This window comes from Anoplopoma fimbria, chromosome 11, assembly GCF_027596085.1.
Source record: "Anoplopoma fimbria isolate UVic2021 breed Golden Eagle Sablefish chromosome 11, Afim_UVic_2022, whole genome shotgun sequence".
NCBI lineage: Eukaryota > Metazoa > Chordata > Actinopteri > Perciformes > Anoplopomatidae > Anoplopoma > Anoplopoma fimbria.
The window spans coordinates 11,596,082-11,614,698 of record NC_072459.1 but is presented as its reverse complement, the minus strand read 5'-3'; the positions used below and the strand labels follow the sequence as shown (position 1 = coordinate 11,614,698).

The following is an 18,617-nucleotide window of genomic DNA, read 5'->3' as shown; positions in this document are numbered from 1 at the left end:
ATGAGCTGATCTCAGCATCTTTTTCCAAAGAGGATCCTGGGAGGTTTGTCCATCTCAGCACCAAATACTCTCCAAATACCATTTGGTGGTGGCATACAGGATGGACCTATGGGAGTGTGGGATAATGTTTAAAATATCAGAACAGTGTTATTTCAGTCAGAGTACAGGGGCTGAACAATTTATTTATGTATTAATATATGCATTAAAATGTATGTAAAGAGTAAAATGGGTGAATAGATATCTCATAGAGATGAATAGCATTCTAGTAATATTTTTATTTGTTCCTCTATTTTATGTCCTCACAAATGTAATGCCAAAGGTTACAGTTCATTAGGCTTTTCTGTCATCCACTGAATGTTAAATGTATCTCATACATAAATATATTTTGACAACAGCAAAATTGTTTTTTAAATGGGATAAGCACAGTCATGCAGTGTAATCTCATCTTTTGCTATATTTCTGAAGTGTTCCATGTTTAATAAAAAAATGATCAACTAGTATGTTTTGCTGGTCTTTTTGATTTCCATATACTTTGCATGAAGGAACGTAGAGCCTAAACTGAAATGCGAACCTTAGCTCTCAGCTTTCAGAAGACAGAAGACGCCTCTATTACACAGACGTCATAAATCTCTTTTCTATATTGGCAAATGTTCAAATCAAAAATGAAATTGGTAGTTATGTTGATTAAAGTACATATGATTCATTGCCCGATTAAATCAAATGAACGTGATACTTCAATGTGCACTAGAGTCATTTATAAATCTGTTAAATTAAATGTAATCTCTACAGCGTTGAAGAACAGTTTCCTGAGAAGCATTTTGTGTGATTCCTTCTCTTCCACACCAAATTAGTGAACAATTTCGCTTATTTATCATTGTCAATTATTTTCCTTTTGCTTTGTACCTACTCTGTTTAAAAATAAATTCTAACATGTTTCATGATGACCCTGGTGAAGGACACAAGCCGAAAGGCTAATCTACAAGTGTTGCAGGAGATTTAACCTCTTCAGACTTAATTGTACCCCTTCTCCATGCACCTTTTAATTAAATCCCTTAACTTCTTTTTCAAGTGTTTTTGATTGACATTATGCACAAAATAAGTGATATTAAATATTGTTGCTCAATGGGGGCACAGAAGATTAAACTCAAACATGTAGTACTAACTGAGAACTAGCTTTCTGGGTCAAGTCCCAGAAAATAGTCTCTTCCACGTCCTTCCAAGTCTCCACCAGTAGATGATAGTAAAGTAACTTCCTGGCATTTTTTTTTTTACCAACTTTTCTCCCCTTGGGCACAACCTGATGCAACCCGCCCGGAAGTGATTATCAACACGGCTGTGATTGGTCGAACGCGTTACGTGTTGCGCCAAACATGCACGCTCATTGGCTCGCCTGCTTGTCAGCTAAATGTATCGTAACAGGTACAGTAGGGGACACGTTGACGGTGTTGTAATTTCAGGTGTTTTCTGCGAAGCTATTGCTGTATCGGTCGACTGTGAGCTCCTCACTTTATCCGTAAGTCTTTTCTTCTGCGAATGTTTTTTTTTTTGTTTTTAACTGTACAGCAATATGGCCGCTGCCGCCGTGTGTTTAGAAATGTCGTATGAGGAAGTAAAAGTTTGTTTACCAGCATCTGCAGCACAATATAGAGATACCGGGATAAAAGCTGCACGTGTTGCAAGACGGAGTAAATCATCTGTCTTTGCTGAGGTGAGATGGATCCATCCTGCTCAGGTTTTCATCTCTGTTCTCACATACAGGTGACATGAGTGTGGGCTTCATAGGAGCAGGCCAGCTGGCCCATGCTCTGGTGAGAGGCTTCACAGCTGCAGGTACGTTTTGAAAACATAACCCTGTGTTTGTATTATTCAGATTTGTGTTGTTGATGTATGTTGATTGCAATCAGACGCTGAAATGATTTTTTGTTTTTTGGACAATTTGTCCCCTTCAAGGCGTGATTGCCACCCACAGAATCACAGCCAGTTCCCCAGACACAGATCTCCCCACAGTACAGGGCCTGCGGGTAGGTAGATAGTTAGAGATCAACACTGCACTCTGTGATTCTGTTTAATTCTGAATATAATTGTAGGTTTTCCAGACATTTCTTTGCTTGCATGTTGTGAATTCCTATGTATAACAATGAAGGACTAAAAAAATGTCATTTCTACAGAAATTGGGTGTCAATCTCACCACCAGCAACAAAGAGACAGTGAGCAAATGTGATGTTCTCTTCCTGGCCGTGAAGCCCCACATCATCCCTTTTGTGCTGGATGAGATTGGACCAGACATCGAAGATCGACACCTTATTGTGTCTTGTGCTGCTGGTGTCACCATCAGCTCTATAGAGAAGGCAAGTCATGGCTGTCTGTCTTTGCATGTTTCTAACTGAACACCGATTTGTAATAACAGAACTGGACAATACTTCATCATTACACTACCCTGGACAGATAAGCATTAATGCATGTATAGTATTTAACCTTGATGTATAGTTTTTTTTGCTCAAAGTTGAATTACTCCAGAAAACTGTTTACTTAACTTTAAAGCTGCATTTGATATCAAGGAAAAATGCATTAAGTAGGCTATAATTATATATTAAATCAAAATCCCAGATGATTGTAAATTGTATACGACATAGTATTAATCATCAATCATGTTTTTACAAACCTCTCAGCTCCACAAGATGGTCACTGCTTGTAAAATTCTGTCATTATTGTAGAGATGCACTACTCATATCAGGCTGATACTGACTGGAATAGGTTGATCAGGTAGCAGTGACAATGTGGCCGATGTATTCAATTCAAATATATGTTTATAAACTATATTTTATACACTGAAAATTTTAATCATGTTTAAGTTTTGACCAATCTGCTGTTGCATTAAAAATGTTAACACTTCATTTGTAATTCTTGTTATTTCCAAGTTTTTTTAACAAGTTGTTGGTGTGCGATTTTATTATTTTAATAATAAATAACAATTCGGTTAAATTTAGACATATGTATTTATTTGTAACATTTGTTTTACAAAGTTAGAAAAGCAATATTTTTGTCAAACCTAAGGATCCCTAAATTAAAAGCCATAAACGATCCTCTCAGCCCGACTTTTTCCCCTATAATTTCAGGACAATTGAGTCAGTAAATTGATCATTCCCCTACAGAAGCTGCAGCAGTATCGTGCTAATCCAAAGGTGATGCGTTGCATGACAAACACTCCGGTGGTGGTGCGTGAGGGGGCCACTGTGTACGCCACTGGCACCTATGCAGAGGTAGAGGATGGACAGCTCCTGGAGCAGCTGATGGCCAGTGTGGGATACTGCACGGAGGTGGAGGAGGACCTGATTGATGCGGTCACCGGCCTCAGCGGCAGTGGTCCTGCTTATGTGAGTCATTTAGATAATGTTGAGTGTGTTTTACAATTTTTCTTTACCTCAAGCTATTGTGAAAAATGTATCTTGTGAATTGTTTTTCCTCATTCTCATCCTGACTATTATGATTGTGGCCCTGCAGGCGTTTACTGCTGTAGATGCTCTTGCTGATGGTGGTGTGAAAATGGGCCTGCCCAGGAGACTGGCTGTACGCCTCGGAGCCCAAGCGCTGCTGGTAATACCTTTTATTTATTTTTTTAAACAAATATATGTGTTGCATGCATGTGCTTTTTTGGATGTTTTTGGTTCCTGTTTTACCATGTTTCTCTTGGTTTAGGTGGTATCAATTAAGTTTTTCAAGCTTTGCTGTGATAGATTCATATTAAAATGAGTCGATCATGACTCACTCTGGCACAATTTAATTCTAATATAAACAGTTTGATGTGTATTCTCCAAGTAAAAACTATAAATCCAGGTACAATATCATCAGCTGCAGTTTGTCTTGGTTGGAAAGATACAAGTTGGATATGACAGCAATTGGTCAAATGTGGATCTCCCTTGGTGTTTCTTTAAAGGGGGCTGCTAAGATGTTGTTAGACTCCGAGCAACACCCTGGGCAGCTCAAGGACAATGTGTGTTCACCAGGGGGCGCCACCATCCACGCCCTGCATGTCATGGAGAGCGGTGGCTTCCGCAGCCTCCTCATCAACGCTGTAGAGGCCTCCTGTGTTAGGACTAGGTAAGTTGATAAGAAAAGTGTGAGACAAACAAACTAACAAATCATATTTCCTGTCATAGGGATACACAAGAAATGCTTTCAAGTTAATTGTCATATTCAAATGGCCAAGGGTGTTGTATTTCTTTTTGAAGTTTATAAGTCTGACAGTAGATGGAGCCATATGCAAATAATGTTACAATGAGAGCTTTGTCCTTCTCAGGTTACAGTAACTGAGTGATCAGATTATTATTAAGCTACTATACTATGTTGTGCTAAATATGTATGTTCCATACTATGTTTCTAAATGTCTTGTGCCCTTCTTTTAACAAAGGGAACTTCAGTTTTTGGCCGACCAAGAGAAAATCTCGCCAGCTGCCATAAAGAAGACCACTCTGGACAAAGTGTTGCAGCAGCCAGGAGTGACTGCAGGGTCTGTTGGATTCAGATCTCAGGGGATCAGTATGTTCAGCAGTAACCCCAGGACCAAGAAGAAGTGATCTGTCACTACAGCGAAGATGCAATATATATGCTGTGAATAAACCACTACTGGATGAAGACTGTTGGAAGAGAAACTAATCTAGTGGATTACTTTTTAGAAAAAAAAAACAGCTAGGTTGGGGATGATGAATGCCTGAGCCATATTTCTTTTTATAATGCAATGACTGTCCAATGTCAGGCTAGACTTGACTAGAATAATAATTTAAATCTCTGTGGTTACTATGGCTTTCTATATCGTACTTCAAATGGCGATGCAATTGAGTGGTGTGCAGCGAAGCAATACGCTTTGCTCCATGACTTTCTAGGAGTGGTGTTACTGTTAAACTTGCATTTATGCAATTTCCAAACTACGTTTAAACTTTCATACAAAATGAACTAATCGGTGCATTTTATGATGCAATGACACTCATGATGTTTTCATATATTCTTTATAAATAAGCATGGAAAAACCACATTCTGTTGACGTTCTTTGTGTGCGTGAATACGTTAAATGCCAGCAGGACCATTTGCCAGTCACCTATAAATTATTCGCAGCTCCAATGTAGCAATAGGTGGTACATTGTTTTGGGTTAAAATGTGTTTTGTTTTTTCTTGCGAGGAAAGAAGATCCTTCATGAATGAAGGCACGTGACCAAACACGATGACGTCTGGCTCCGATACAAGAGAAAGGAATCAACAAGGAGAGCACGAGCTGGCATTTGGAAGCGCTCTCGCTTCTGTCAGTGAAACCCAAATATACCTGCGCCTCTAATGTGTGGTGTCGGCGTGAGAAGAGGAACTATACGGCAACGACTTTGGAGAACGTCATTTTATTTTTTTAAGTCAGGTGGGTCCGTAAACCAAACCGAGTTGGTGTTGTTATGCTGAGTGTGCATGCCTTCCACTCGCCGCTGACAAGCTGGCCGCGGCTGCTAGCTTCATGGGTTAGCATTCCTAGCGTCTTACATGTATCCTCGTCAAGTTAGCCTGAGTCACACCGAACGTAGTTTTCAAAATAAGAGCACCTGTATCGCTTTAGCCGCTTACACCCGTGTTATCGCAAGTAGTAGGGTTTTATTTTGAAATCGTCTACCGGAAATGCTCGTGTAGCCGTCGGTAATTGACAACGCTCGGGCTCCTGCCATGCTGAGATGGCAGCTATACGCTTTTGTACACATGAGCTCACGAGCGGCGAATAAAGCATGTCATTCACATGTTTGGGGTTCGATTAGCCATCCGGTTTATTGCTCGTTAACGGTGACACCCCCACCCCCCCAACCCCGGTTGAGGAATTGCCCGTGGTGCTGAGATGCTATAGTTGTAGTAAAGGAGGGCTGAGCACGGGGGTTTCCTCGCCTGCTTGTTGTAGGCGGGGAGTTGTTTGCCACTTTCACGAGCAGGGGTGGAGGTGGAGGTGGTGGTGGTGGGGGGTGGGGAGAGTCGTGGAATGTCAAAACTGTGTAACGAGGTTGCTTTTGAGATAAACAGCCGGCTCCACGGTGTCCGCTGTGTCCACGGTGTCCGCGGCGCTTCCTCGGTGGCTCGTCAACTCACGCGCTCCTCCTCGCTCAGACCTGCTGCTTCACCTCGTTGTGCACAAGGAGCGAGCGCGAGCCGAGGCAGCGGTTTAGCGAGATCAGGTTGGTTATTTTTTTCTCCCTCGTGACATTTCTATTTAAAACATGAACGTGATTGTAGAAAGCGTGTTGTGCTTTTATGCATCTTTTTTTTTTTTTTTTTTTTTTTTTTTTTTGAATGCAATGCATGGATTTAATCTTTTTATTTTATTTTATTTATTTTAAATTTTTATTTTTAAAAGGAAATTCTTACCAAAAACCATCGTTTCGGATCGAATAGTTTCACCTGAAGTGACAATTCATTGAACCACTGGTTACATTGTAACAATGGCAGAGCCGAACCCCGCCGTCCTTGGCTTTAACAGCAGAGCCAGCCAGTTAAGCACAGTGTTGTTTTATTACCACAGCCAACAAACAAGCAGCGGTATTTTTCTATTTATTTATTTTGCTACCGTGCTGAATCATCACAATGATGTATTTAGACGTTCTCAGAATCCACCCCGACACACGGCACCGCCGGACAAAGGTCTGCTCGGTGGATGAGGGTCGATGTTTATCAGCGAGCCGCCGTTATTGATGAGATGGAGCAGAAATGGTGCTGATCTGTCGTGCAAGTCGGTCATCAAGCCATGAGCATCAAGTGATGACCATCATGCGTTTATCAATAGCCTCATCTACATTCAGCTGAGAATGTGCCTTTTATTGCAGTGCTGTCATGATGCACATCAACAAACCGGCGGTGTGAGTACATTTAGACTAAGTGCTTATATGTCAACTGCGATGTCAAATCCATTAAAAAAAAAAAAATGCATGATAAGCAATATATTATGCCTGTGTTGGAATAATGCAGTCCATGCAATGAGTGGCTGTTTTAAATTGGGTCATTTGTAATGATGGGATGTATGGGAAGTTGAAAACAACACCTGGTGTAGGTATTTGAAATAAAAATGCTGGTTAAGGAAATGTGTGTTTAGTGTGTTGGGGCGTGCTGTAAATGTTTTCTTTATTTTGTTATTGAATAGTATGCTAATTACTATGTGGTACCAGCTTGCTTGTGATATCATTTATTGCCGTATAACACTACATTTCTTTGATTTTTTTGGGTTGACAGATGCCCTTGTTTCCCTGTGTGTGACATGATGAAATTTGCTGCCTATTAGAGTGCACGCTTATGGAGGGCAGGTAATGAATTATCCATGGAGAATCTCTGTGCAATTTGAAAAGTCACCTTGGAAACTGTTGAGCATATATATATAGGCAGGGCTAAACAGATAGAAGTTGCCCGTTCTTGCTCAGATATCCAACTTGTTTCATCATCTCTGTTCATGCGAGCAGGGCATTGAAGTGTGTTTAGCAGACAGGCCAGCCCTACATCAGAAGCTCGGCTTTGCAATAAAGCGTAATGCGCATCTCTGACTCTCTCTGCAGGTAACAAGAACAGATGAGGGCCCGCAGAAGAGCCCTGTGGGGCTGGCAATGGCTCGCGGACAGAGGCAGGGAGTGGTGGAGATCAGCTCTGAGATTTATCGTCTCTCGCATTGGGGTAGCCGAGATAAAACAATGCCGGGTACAATAGAGGTGAACTGAGTGCACAACTCCTACCCAGTGGCGTTTCTCAGACTGGGCAGGCGGTGGAGGGGGCGAGAGGATATTTGAGGTTGATGAAACATGAGGCAAGATTTTACACAGAATACAGTCTGGCCACCAACACCTCTGTATGGCCAAACGCAGCTGTGCCTCGGGAATATTTACGCCTATTCAGGATAATTAATAGCCTCCGGAAAAGGAACACAAATGTGGGATTTGTCCACAAAAGTGCTGCTTAAGCTGCACGGGGAAATGGGAATGCCTGGAAGGAAAGGAGGAAAAAGATCAATATAGTTTTTTTCTCCCCCCCCTTTTCTTTGCAATAGGGAGGGAATGTTGGTGATGAAACCTCTTGCAAGTGTAGTGCGGATTATGATTGCTTAGCATTGCGATATGCCCGCTCCACTTCTCAAAGTAATACTTTCATCCAGACAGAGCAGCAAGTGTGTTTGATGATTTTTCTGTTTGGGACTTGAGTTTGACGTGGCATGTTCATTACTGCTCTCTCTGTGTTCATCATTTTAGAATTATCCAATGTCGGACAGAACATGGAGAGCATAAGCGTGGAGCCGTGCACTGGCTGCTGTTTTTTTTTTTTTTTTTTTTTTTTTTTTTGTAACCTACTTTTGTCTCGGCTGATTTATGTTTGAGACATATCAGTGGTGAGCTGACATAAGAAACAAGCGATTTAACCGTTCCCGTGTTTGTGCGAGAGGCTAAGGTGAAATGAGACTAGTGGATAAGGCAGGGAGGAAATAGTCGGTTTCCATGCATTTCTGAGAGCTTTGGAAGACTTGTGTTATAATATATTCTTGGCTGGATATGTATAAAATTTACTAAGGAGGTTAAAGATAGCGAGACCTTGTTCTAAGATAAGCAGTGGATAACCCACATTGGAAAGGAACTCAGGCAGTATAGGTTCTTGATACAATTAACAGATTTCTTTGTAAATAGGTTCCCAGAATAAATGCAGACTGTATTTGTACTCTACCTGATTAAATTATAGGATACAGCATTCATGTTTTGTACAGCTTGCTTTGTCCAGCCAATATCTTATTACTGGCTCCAGTAGAGAAATTGACATTAGTCTAAATGTATAAATGTAAAGTATATATATAGATATATATATATATTTTTTTTTTAATATTTATTCACTAATTTATTATTCAGCTGAAGCTCCTGTGCTACACAGAGTGAGCCACTTGGTTTTCAGTTTCATGCTTATAAGAAAGTACTGCTCATCTATGGATGGACGCACTGGGTGCTTTTGGGATCAAACGTGTGACCTCACTCTTACCTTCAGACCATATAACCGTCTTTATTCCCCTCTTCTACCTTCTTTGATAGGTGCTCGGTTAAAGTCATTTCCAAACTTAAGCTCAGGCTAAAACATGTGAGGCACTGAGAGGAGGGTTACATTGAGCACCTTTTGAGTTAAAACTCTTGGTTCCGAACGCAAGATTATTCATTCAGGCTGCATTCTGGAGTGACGCAATTGTAATTTTCTTAATACATTTTTTTTTTTTTTTGGACAACCACATCGTGTGAGGCTCCATCAAATATCCCGGCGGCAGACATCATCAATCACTCGCCATAATTTGAACTGAGCGGTGGCAATGTTATTAATAGAAATTAGCATCTTTGTTACTTAGTCCAGGTAATAACTTTCAATCAAAGCGATCCACAGGAAATAAAGAAGAGGAATGTGTTTTCCTTCCTTCTTTTTTATATTCAGGGATGCTGCTGAGCTCTGTTTGTTTGATGGCCTTATCACAGAGTTGTGTTTTTAATTGAAGAGAATCCACCTCAAATCCAAGCTGTGCAGTGGTACCAGTCAAAGGCTTAACTTATTACAGTGTTATTTATCTTTTGAATAACATAAGCCTAAAATGTGTTGAACTGCTCTAGTTTAGCCTATTGTGCTGCAAAGGCTGCCTTGTTGCTGTTGGGTCAATGCAATATGCATTTCCTGTAATATGTATGCAACCAGTGTAGTAAAGCTCCGGGATATTTTGCCAGTGTGTGTGGGTTGCCTGCAACCCTTACTTCCTCTGCCAGTGCAAGGCCGAAGTATCAAGAGCTATTCTCTTCCTGTTTAATCAAGTCCTCCAGGCAGATGCTGTGGAATAGAAGGCCGATGAAGTCTCCTCTCCTGCCATGCTGCTTGTACTAACAGAGCAGGGCCAAGAGTAAACATCAGCTACCGAGCTGGAAATAGATCCCGTACGTATCGAAACACTGGCTAAATGCAAACCAGTCTAATCCGAGTATCTTTTTTAAATAACCTTCACATTATCGGTGACTTCAGAAAATACAAAAAAATTCCTTGAGGGCCGTGATTCATGTTTTCATTTTAAACCACATGAACCGGCTGCAAAAATTCCAGACATAAATGTAGCTCATGTGCGGTGTGACGTACACATGAGCTACCTTCCATATGGGACCATGTCAGAGCCAGCGTTTATCACAGCAGCTCGTCTTATGGTGTCTATCGCCTTGTGACCAATCATCAGTGTTCAGCCATGCCTGTAAACCTTTGGTAGAAAAAAATATATATTTTTTTTAGATGTGGAATATTGTGCACCAGGAAACCACATAAAATGACCAACAGATATTTAACTCGTTCTGCTCTCATCTTCTGCTTTTTGTCTCCATCTTAAACAACCATGAATAGTTTATACTTATAGATATCAAGTGGAGATAATTAAAACCAAAAATGTACCCTGCTCTTAGTTATTACGCTTTTGTAGAATTGGATATGTGTAGGCTAATGGCCCAGTTTTAGCTACAAATAACAAGTCTAATGATGAGCACTCATGAAATTTTTATTTTGCAGTCTGTTTTTTTTTTTTTAAATCTTTGTTTACAGCGTGTGGCAAAATGGCACTTCTTTTCACTAAATCCCTTTTTGTTTACTGATCTGTTGATTATAGCATATTTCGATTAACTGGCGTATTCAGCATCTGCATCCATTTAACATTACTTTATTTGCAGGTGAGAACAATATCAGGATGTACAGACTGTACAGACTGTTGCAAAAGTCCGTTGTAGCCCCGAGTTAGAGCATCGGGCTTTAAAATCCAATTTTTGTAGTGCCCCAAAAAACTTGTAATTACAACTTCAGGGTCCGTCTTGTGATGCTGTTGGGCCCAGAGAGACTTTTTCCCATTGACTAACATTGGAGAAGAGACTTCTGTAACTCAGCGTAGTTAGTTAGTTAGTAAGTATTTTGAGGTAAATCAACCTCCCAGTACGGAACACTTAAATAGCCCTCATTTAAATGAATCGGTCCTAAAACTGGTAAAATGCCCTTCTAGCTGAATCCGGAGTAGTTTCCTTTCCTCGGTTCGTGAGAGATTCGGAGGTCTGATTAACGGGAATGGTAGTGTTCTTGCTCCATGGACCCACAGAGTCATTATATCACTGTGCAATTTGACGTGATGCTCCACTGAGCAACTTTTACGGGAAATCCACGTCAGCCCGCCTCGTTCTCTTTACGTCCACTCTTTAACCCTTCAATTATCCTGTGTTTATCCTCCAGGGTCGGCCCTTCCAAAAGGCAGTCATAAGACTTTGGTTAACTGCTATTTCAGCGTTGCCCCGAACCTTCCCTGGTCAGAAGTATTGGCTTAGTATTTCCCCTCTACTACAAGCGTATCACATTTCCCTCTGAAAGCTGCTGAATGATTCCCCCTCTCCCTCTTTTTGTCACTCTTATTTCACGCTCTGAATACTTAGTAGTTAATAGCTTCCCTCCCCTCTTCCCATCGTACCTTTTTTTTTCTCTCACACAGACACACTCGCTCTGTGTTCCCCCCCCACCACCACCACACAAGTTTGCAGCAGTCTTCCAGTAAACTCTTCCAGAGCTATCAGAGGAGTCTGATTTTTAATTTGCGGTTAAATGGCGCCCAACATATGCAGCTTGCTTGATAATTGACTTCACTCAGCTGAAGGGAGGAATGATTAGATCTGAATATTAATACGATCTTTTTCGACTCCGAATTAGATGGGAGGGAGTTAAAAGTAGTGTCTCTGATCAAGCATGAAGTGTTGAGAATTGCTATTTATGGCTTACGGGGTGGAAATGTTGCGCTAAGCAGCTCAACCCTGAAAGATCAAGTGGACAAGAGGACAAACAAGCACAACTTCTAAATTAATGAGCCAAAAGCGTGGTGAGAAAGTGCTGACATTTCTTTTTTTTTTTCTTTTTTTTTTTTTTTTACACACTTCATGGGCTTTTTCAGTATCTTTGTGGTTATCATCATTCTATTTCCTGTGGAAAGTCCATGATAATGGAGCGTGAGGCTACACGTCTCATACATTATTGATCAGGGAAACTGAATAGGTGATCATACTGATTTCACATCCAGCTCTCCTCTTTTGTGTTGTGTTAAAACCGTAAAAGACAATGAATTTAGAACGGTGCCCAAAACCGTCGCCTAAGTCCCGTTTCACATTTTGGGCCGTTGCTCTCGGTGTCTCGTCTTCGTGGCTGTGCAAACCCCTTTACAGGCGGTCGCAGCAGAGCGAAGACATTTAAATTATGAGGCATACGAGCAAAAAGAGCCACATTGTGCGTCGGCTATTTTGGAGTGAAATGCATTGTTTGGTGTGAGAGGATGTTCAGCTGTTAGTTTCACAGAACTGAGTAGCCCATTGTTGGACTGGCTGCCTGTGCTTTTCCTGAAAAACACTCTTTCATCAGCATGCACCTCCACTGTCTAGTTTTATTCACTTCATTAGCAAACTGCTGGTGCCAAGTGCTTCGGACGCTTATTGTCAAGAACTGATCACGACGACTTAAATGTGTATATGTGCTTGTGTGGTTTTTTAAAAAATGTTTTTAGTAATCGCTCTGTATGAGGATACGTGTGCATTTGATGAGTTTCGTGATATGCAATCCACTGTCATGTCTCAGTGAAGCCTGTGCCCCGTTAGTCCTCCCCAGACGTGTTTAGTATTCAGAGAGCAGGCGCCGTTGTAATCTGGATTCTGAGGCAGGTTGCTGTTTTTTTTTTTTGTTTTGCTCTTATGGCCCTGATAATCTTGTTACACCGCTGTCAAGTGGAGCTGGCTCTCCCCGCAGCCCTGAACCACCATGCATGCCACCTCCAGCACCAGAAATCCAACCCCCTTCCACCCCCCCCCCCCCCGTCGCCGCCCCCACCAGCCTGCCGCCATTTTGAGACAGCCGTTGATGGAAGAGCCTTGGATGTATCCTTGAAGAATCACCTCCTGAGCATCTTTATTCAGCCTCCCACCCCCGCCTCCCCCCCCCCCTCTGTCTCCCACCCCCACCTTAGGCGGTGAACGACAGTGATAAATATTCATCAGGGGACGCAGTGCGTGGATGCTGTAGCCTCGGCTCCCCCTCAACAAAGGGTCCCCTAGCTAACGGTGTCCATCCTTGGCAGCCTCCCTGGAGGGATCCTGTGGAGGGGATGAGATCATTAAAGCATGACACGGGGCTCAAGGCCCGACCTATCATGTCACATCAGCATTTATCCCAACAGAGAGCCCCCACCCCCTCAACCTCCCCCCCCACGAGTCTCAACCTAAGCCGACCCCACCTTCGCGGGCTGCCCTCTATAGATTTAGATGAACACAGACAGCCTTTGAAGGTTGGCTGGGTTGTTCTCGTCGCGTTAGTTCAACTTCACAACTTCCTAATTGGCACCTTGGTTTTGGTCCTTGCTGAGATCAGTACATTTTTTTTTTTTTTTTTTTCTCAACCTGTTCTTCTCAAGCTCCTCTAAATGTGTCGAGCGTGCATTTTTCACAAGGCTGTTTTCTTTCTCTCTCCCTCTCTCTCTTTCTTTCTTCTCACCCTCTCTTTCTCTGTCTGTCTCTCTCTCTCTCTCTCTCTCTCTCTCCACCATCCCCACCTTCTCTTTCTCCGGGTGACCACACTCAGCGATTTCTATTTCCTGTGGGTGTGATGTCTCTCCTCCACAAGCAATCAGCTCTGATTTGTCAGCGTTCTTCCAGGCGATTCATAAAAATTCAGCAAGCACCTACAAAAGACGCCCCGTGTCCCCGGCGCGTTGTGCTCCCTACACCTCCGCTGCCCCCGTTGCTCCGAGCCGCGGCTTTCGCCTCCTGCTCCTTTTTTTTTTTTTTGCCAAGACACACACACACACACACACACACACACACACACACACACACACACACACACACACACACACACACACACACACAAAAGACGTGAAATCATTAAGAGGTAATACATGTAGTGCAAGGGAAGACAGCGGTGTCTAGTGTCCTTGATTGCGACTCTTGAGAGGGTGAACTTGTCAAATGCAAAGGGCACATTCTGTTCCAATCAAATCAGCGCGTCAAATCATACATTTCCCCGTCAATTTCCTTTTTATTTGGACGATTACAAGTGTGTTTTTTTCCTTCCTTTTTCATCTCCACGCTTCTTGTGCGAGCACGCCTCTTTGTCTCGATGAGGTATGACATGCCTGGTAGTGGAAGGGAGCAGCTGTGCGTTGGACCTTGTCTGTGTTGCGCTGCCATGCCCTGTCATTGGTAGCCGTCTGTTGGCAGCAGCCTGTGCTGGAGGGTTGGAGCCCGGGCTCAATCATTCCTCAGTGTCATATGGTGAGCTCTCAGCCATGCCAAGCCAGGCCCACTGTGTTACCCTACACAGCTGTGTGACAGAATGACGCCTCTTCAACCTGGACGATGTGCCATCCCTCTGCAAATGTAAGATTCCAACTGGGTTTTTTTTTTTTTTTTTTTTGAACAATGTTGAGTCTGGAGCGGCTGAGGGGAAAATGATAGGCTAATATGAAATTTGGAAGAAGAAGCCCTTTTTTTTTTTTTTTCTCGACTCTCATCCCCATAGCTATTAGTGGAGTACTTTCCTGTCTATTTGTCCATTATCTGTGCATCATCAGGCAGACCATTATCCCATTATGTTTTGCATCTGTGGTCCAAATGCTTACTGGAAATGAGTCACCACAAAGGCCAGTGAGAGGTAGGTGTTACTATCAGTCAGCTATTCATAGCCAGTCCGACAGGGATGAAAGTATCACATTTAAAAAGTCCTCCACGGAACGTGAAAGGCTTTTTTTAACACGGGCATCTGCAGCACAGGGAAACATTGCCGCTTTATGAGGAGCCAGAGGAGTTTTTCTTTTCTTTCTTTTTTTAAGTGAAAGCATCAAGAATGCGAGTCACAATCTGACCTCATGTTATGTCCCCAGCCTGTGTGATAGTGTCGTATTCAGGTCATTTTTAACAAGCGTCTGTCTCTGCCTGTTTGGCTCAGGTGACCGGTCCACCTGTAGCACCCTTTTGTTGCCATGGAAATATCCAGCCTGTCTTAGTGCACTTCAGCGCTACGCCTCATCTTTTTTTCTCTCCCCCCCCCCTCCCTTACTGAGCTTCTCTGCACATAATATACATGATGACTATCTTAGTGGGCGTGTAGGGCTGTAAACGCATGCACAACACTAACAGCAGTTTCTTTTTAGAATTCTTTTTTTTTTGTCGGGGAGGATTATTTTGTTTCCTGTTTTGACGCTAAAAAAAAGTTGTAAGAGCCCACATGCATTTGTTTATCTGCTCCGTACAAACACACACACTGCTGGGCTGTGTAAATCAGCTTACAGAGGCAATGTGCTGGCTGAGCTCACTGTGGTGGGTGCCTGTGTCGCTGACACAGCATTTACGGTGTGTAGTGTAAAGCACCCAGGGCCACAACTGTGTGTGTGTGTGTGTGTGTGTGTGTGTGTGTGTGTGTGTGTGTGTGTGTGTGTGTGTGTGTGTGTGTGTGTGTGTGTGTGTGTGTGTGTGTGTGTGTGTGTGTGTGTGTGTGTGTGTGTGTGTGTGTGTGTGTGTGTGTGTGTGGTTATGTGTGTGTGTGTGTGCATGCTTATCCTGTGTCAGAGCTCACACGGTGGAAGGCACCCAGCCTTCTGCCTGTCTTAACACCGGTAGGTTAGAGTTCTCGTCTGCACAGCTCCTCTAGGTGTTCCCTCAGTACTGACATGACAAAATAAACTGCAATGCAGCCCTGTTGTTCTGGATGGTGGCTGAGGCTCTGCAGTAGTTACAGCATATCCCCCCTTTTTCATTGATTTCAGGGGATTATACTGTAGTCGCACACCAGACAAATCTAGACAGGTGTGACCGTCTAGACTGGATAACTGGGCAGTAGATAAAAGCCTGCCATGTGTGTCCCTCTGTGATGTATCTTAGCCGGGGTTGTATGTACAGTAGAAAGGCCGAAAGCTTTGTTTCAGTCCATCCGCATCCTCTGCTGTTTCTGGGACTCCTCCTGAGTTTTGTTTTCCAAGAAATCTTTGTGAATTGCCGCCGGCCAACTAAATGTCATCCTACTTGTGTGTCAACACTCTGCTGTTTGAAGGCAGTGCAGGACTCAAGTGGGAAATCTACGGTGGAAAGGGAAATGCACACCACACAGGTATTTGTGCAGTAATAGTCCAGATACCAGTCGCTGAGCAGACTCGGCATCACTTGCAAGGATGTCATCCTTGACCCACTTTGGGCCGTGTGTTTTTGAAGGACGTTGTTTTGCTGGTTTCGTCCTGTATGCTGATGGTGACTTTTCTCCCCCACAGACCAACCAGCAGCACAGGTGGACGCGGCTCTCGTGGCATGACTACCACAAACAAGGGAAACAAGGCCTTGAAGGTAATTGACACGTGTGACACAGCATTAAAGTTGTGGAGCCGATGTTTAATGCTAATACAAAGACCAACACTTACTAATCCCGATCCACAGGTGAAGCGGGAGCCAGGAGAAAATGGCACCAGCCTGACCGACGACGAGCTGGTGACCATGTCGGTGCGGGAGCTGAACCAGCATCTACGGGGCCTGACGAAGGATGAAATCCTCCAGCTGAAGCAGCGGCGGCGTACCCTGAAGAACCGGGGCTACGCTGCCAGCTGCCGGGTGAAGCGCGTCACCCAGAAAGAGGAGCTGGAGAAGCAAAAGGCTCAGCTGCAGCAGGAAGTGGACAAGCTGGCCACAGAGAACGCCAGCATGAAGGTGGAGCTCGACGCTCTGCGCTCAAAGTACGAGGCCCTGCAGAGCTTCGCTAGGACTGTGGCCCGCAACCCTGTCATCTCAGCCAGGGGACCCATGGGCTCCGTCATAGGGCCCCTCATCCCTGGTAAAGTAGCTGCCACCAGCGTCATCACCATCGTCAAATCCAAAACGGAGGCTAGGTCGTAGTAGCAGAAAAAGGCGAGAGGAAGATTTTTTTCAAGACTAAAACTAGTCAGTGCATTGTAACATGCCACAGGATTACCTGTGTAAGTTCTCAGTTTTAACCCCATGGCACTAACACTAACAATATGCTTCCCAAATTCACCCCTAAAGTATGACTCAGCAGTCTGTACCAGTCTACAGACATATCGTGCTTTAGGGCGACACAATCGAATTGTGCGATTTATTGACATCCCAGTTGGTTGTCGAAGAACGGAGACATATTGGCAATACTGACACTATCATATAAAAAATGCAGATTGTGGTTACAAACACCCAATAGGGCAATATTGGGTGGAAAAAAAGGTACAAAGCAGAATCAAATTCAGACTGTTAATAGCTTGTTGATTTTTAGAAAAATGTGATGTGTTTGTTTCCTTGAGACTCGGCTCTTAAGATTTTTCCGTCCTGAGAATTGGCACTTGTAGAGGTAAAATAATACAGTTTAGACGATAGTCGTCACCCCTGAACCCCTTTGCTTGTTATTATGCACTGACTTGAATTTGGATTAATAACAAACGGTCACAAGCTCTTGGCGTGAACGCTACAGATGTCTTTATAGCAGCCTGACTAACGCAAAACTAGTAAAAGAGTCAAATTTGTGATTTTTGTTGGTCGTCTGTCAAGACTGTAGGCGTGAAATAATGCTCCCAAATCGAGCATTCATTTCTGTTCATCTGTGACAGGCTTTAATGAACTTGTCATTATCAATATGACTGGTAGATGCAATAATATATGTATGCACTGAAAATACAAAGAGGACTTGCATATTTATGGTTAAGTGGAAATGTTAAAAATGATCAGCAGTTCTTAACGACGATGTTGGAGAGCTGAGTGCCATTCCAATATGACAAGATTCTTCTACAATATCTGAAAAACCTGAATGTTATAACAGTTATATCCTCTTGTTTTGTGGGGGCGGGGGGGGGCGGTGGTGATATCCACAAACATTTTGAAACATCATCTTTTTGCTCATAGAGAAAAATATGTTCAAGTTGTTTTGTTTTAAAAGATATATATATATATATATATTGCATTTTTTTTTTGTAATTACTTGTTGACAGGGCAGTCAGATATTTCCAAAAGAAAATCTTTACACAAGCTTTACTGTTTGAATTGTTAAGGTGTAGAAAAAACTTTGTCTAATGTTGAGTTCTTGGTTTTTATTACTAGGTAGATTACCTTCCATTGTTTATAGAAATACAGAAAAAGAAAACAAACAAACAAAAAAAAAATTAATCCTGTGACATCTTTTTTGCAATTGTACCGAAAGTGGCTTACTATTGAAGTCTGATAGCTTTTTCTAGTGACTAGGCGCGTACTGTGGGGTAGCGCGTGACGTGATGTGTAAGTGACAAGTTGGCAGTGTCGTCACTGTATAGATGTCAATGCTGTGCTATTTAAAACAAATCTGTAGAGCTAAACTAGGTGGTGTAAACAAGGTCAATTGTCTTTGTGCGTATTGGCATCTGTGATATCCTCCGCTTCCTCGATGTTAGTTACAAATCATGTTGTCATTAAGAGTTCACCACATTGAGCCATGTAAGACGGGGGGGTGAAATGACATTTTAGTGACTTTTACCTGAAGCTGTTTAACGGTCGCACCTGGTGCTGGATGCCCCTCGAAATACATCCTCTGTAACCGGAAAGTTA

At 42.8% G+C, this 18,617-nt stretch overlaps 2 protein-coding genes across 2 annotated transcripts; both read left to right on the top strand.

Annotated features, from left to right (window-relative positions):
- Nucleotides 1-1,397: 1,397 nt before the first annotated feature.
- Nucleotides 1,398-5,045, top strand: pycr1a (pyrroline-5-carboxylate reductase 1a). Its single transcript, XM_054607567.1, has 8 exons — nt 1,398-1,513; nt 1,759-1,830; nt 1,951-2,021; nt 2,169-2,348; nt 3,153-3,374; nt 3,502-3,594; nt 3,935-4,098; nt 4,409-5,045. Exons 2-8 carry the CDS (start codon nt 1,764-1,766, stop codon nt 4,572-4,574), a joined length of 963 nt encoding a protein of 320 aa, XP_054463542.1. The 5' UTR covers nt 1,398-1,513; nt 1,759-1,763; the 3' UTR covers nt 4,575-5,045.
- Nucleotides 5,046-5,268: 223 nt separating this feature from the next.
- LOC129098823 (transcription factor MafG) lies at nt 5,269-16,939 on the top strand. The gene is made up of 3 exons (XM_054607935.1): nt 5,269-5,401; nt 16,316-16,388; nt 16,479-16,939. The coding sequence occupies exons 2-3, from the start codon at nt 16,353-16,355 to the stop codon at nt 16,929-16,931; spliced, it is 489 nt and encodes a 162-aa protein (XP_054463910.1). The 5' UTR covers nt 5,269-5,401; nt 16,316-16,352; the 3' UTR covers nt 16,932-16,939.
- The last annotated feature ends 1,678 nt before the right edge of the window (nt 16,940-18,617 follow it).

What these genes read in the sequence shown, in the direction of transcription:
- pycr1a (XM_054607567.1), top strand. Translation starts at nt 1,764, where the DNA reads ATGAGTGTGGGCTTCATAGGAGCAGGCCAGCTGGCCCATGCTCTGGTG. An exon ending in CCACAGTACAGGGCCTGCGG is followed by an intron (nt 2,022 to 2,168) that starts GTAGGTAGATAG and finishes TCATTTCTACAG; the next exon opens with AAATTGGGTGTCAATCTCAC. An exon ending in CCATCAGCTCTATAGAGAAG is followed by an intron (nt 2,349 to 3,152) that starts GCAAGTCATGGC and finishes ATTCCCCTACAG; the next exon opens with AAGCTGCAGCAGTATCGTGC.
- LOC129098823 (XM_054607935.1), top strand. Translation starts at nt 16,353, where the DNA reads ATGACTACCACAAACAAGGGAAACAAGGCCTTGAAG. An exon ending in AGGGAAACAAGGCCTTGAAG is followed by an intron (nt 16,389 to 16,478) that starts GTAATTGACACG and finishes CCCGATCCACAG; the next exon opens with GTGAAGCGGGAGCCAGGAGA.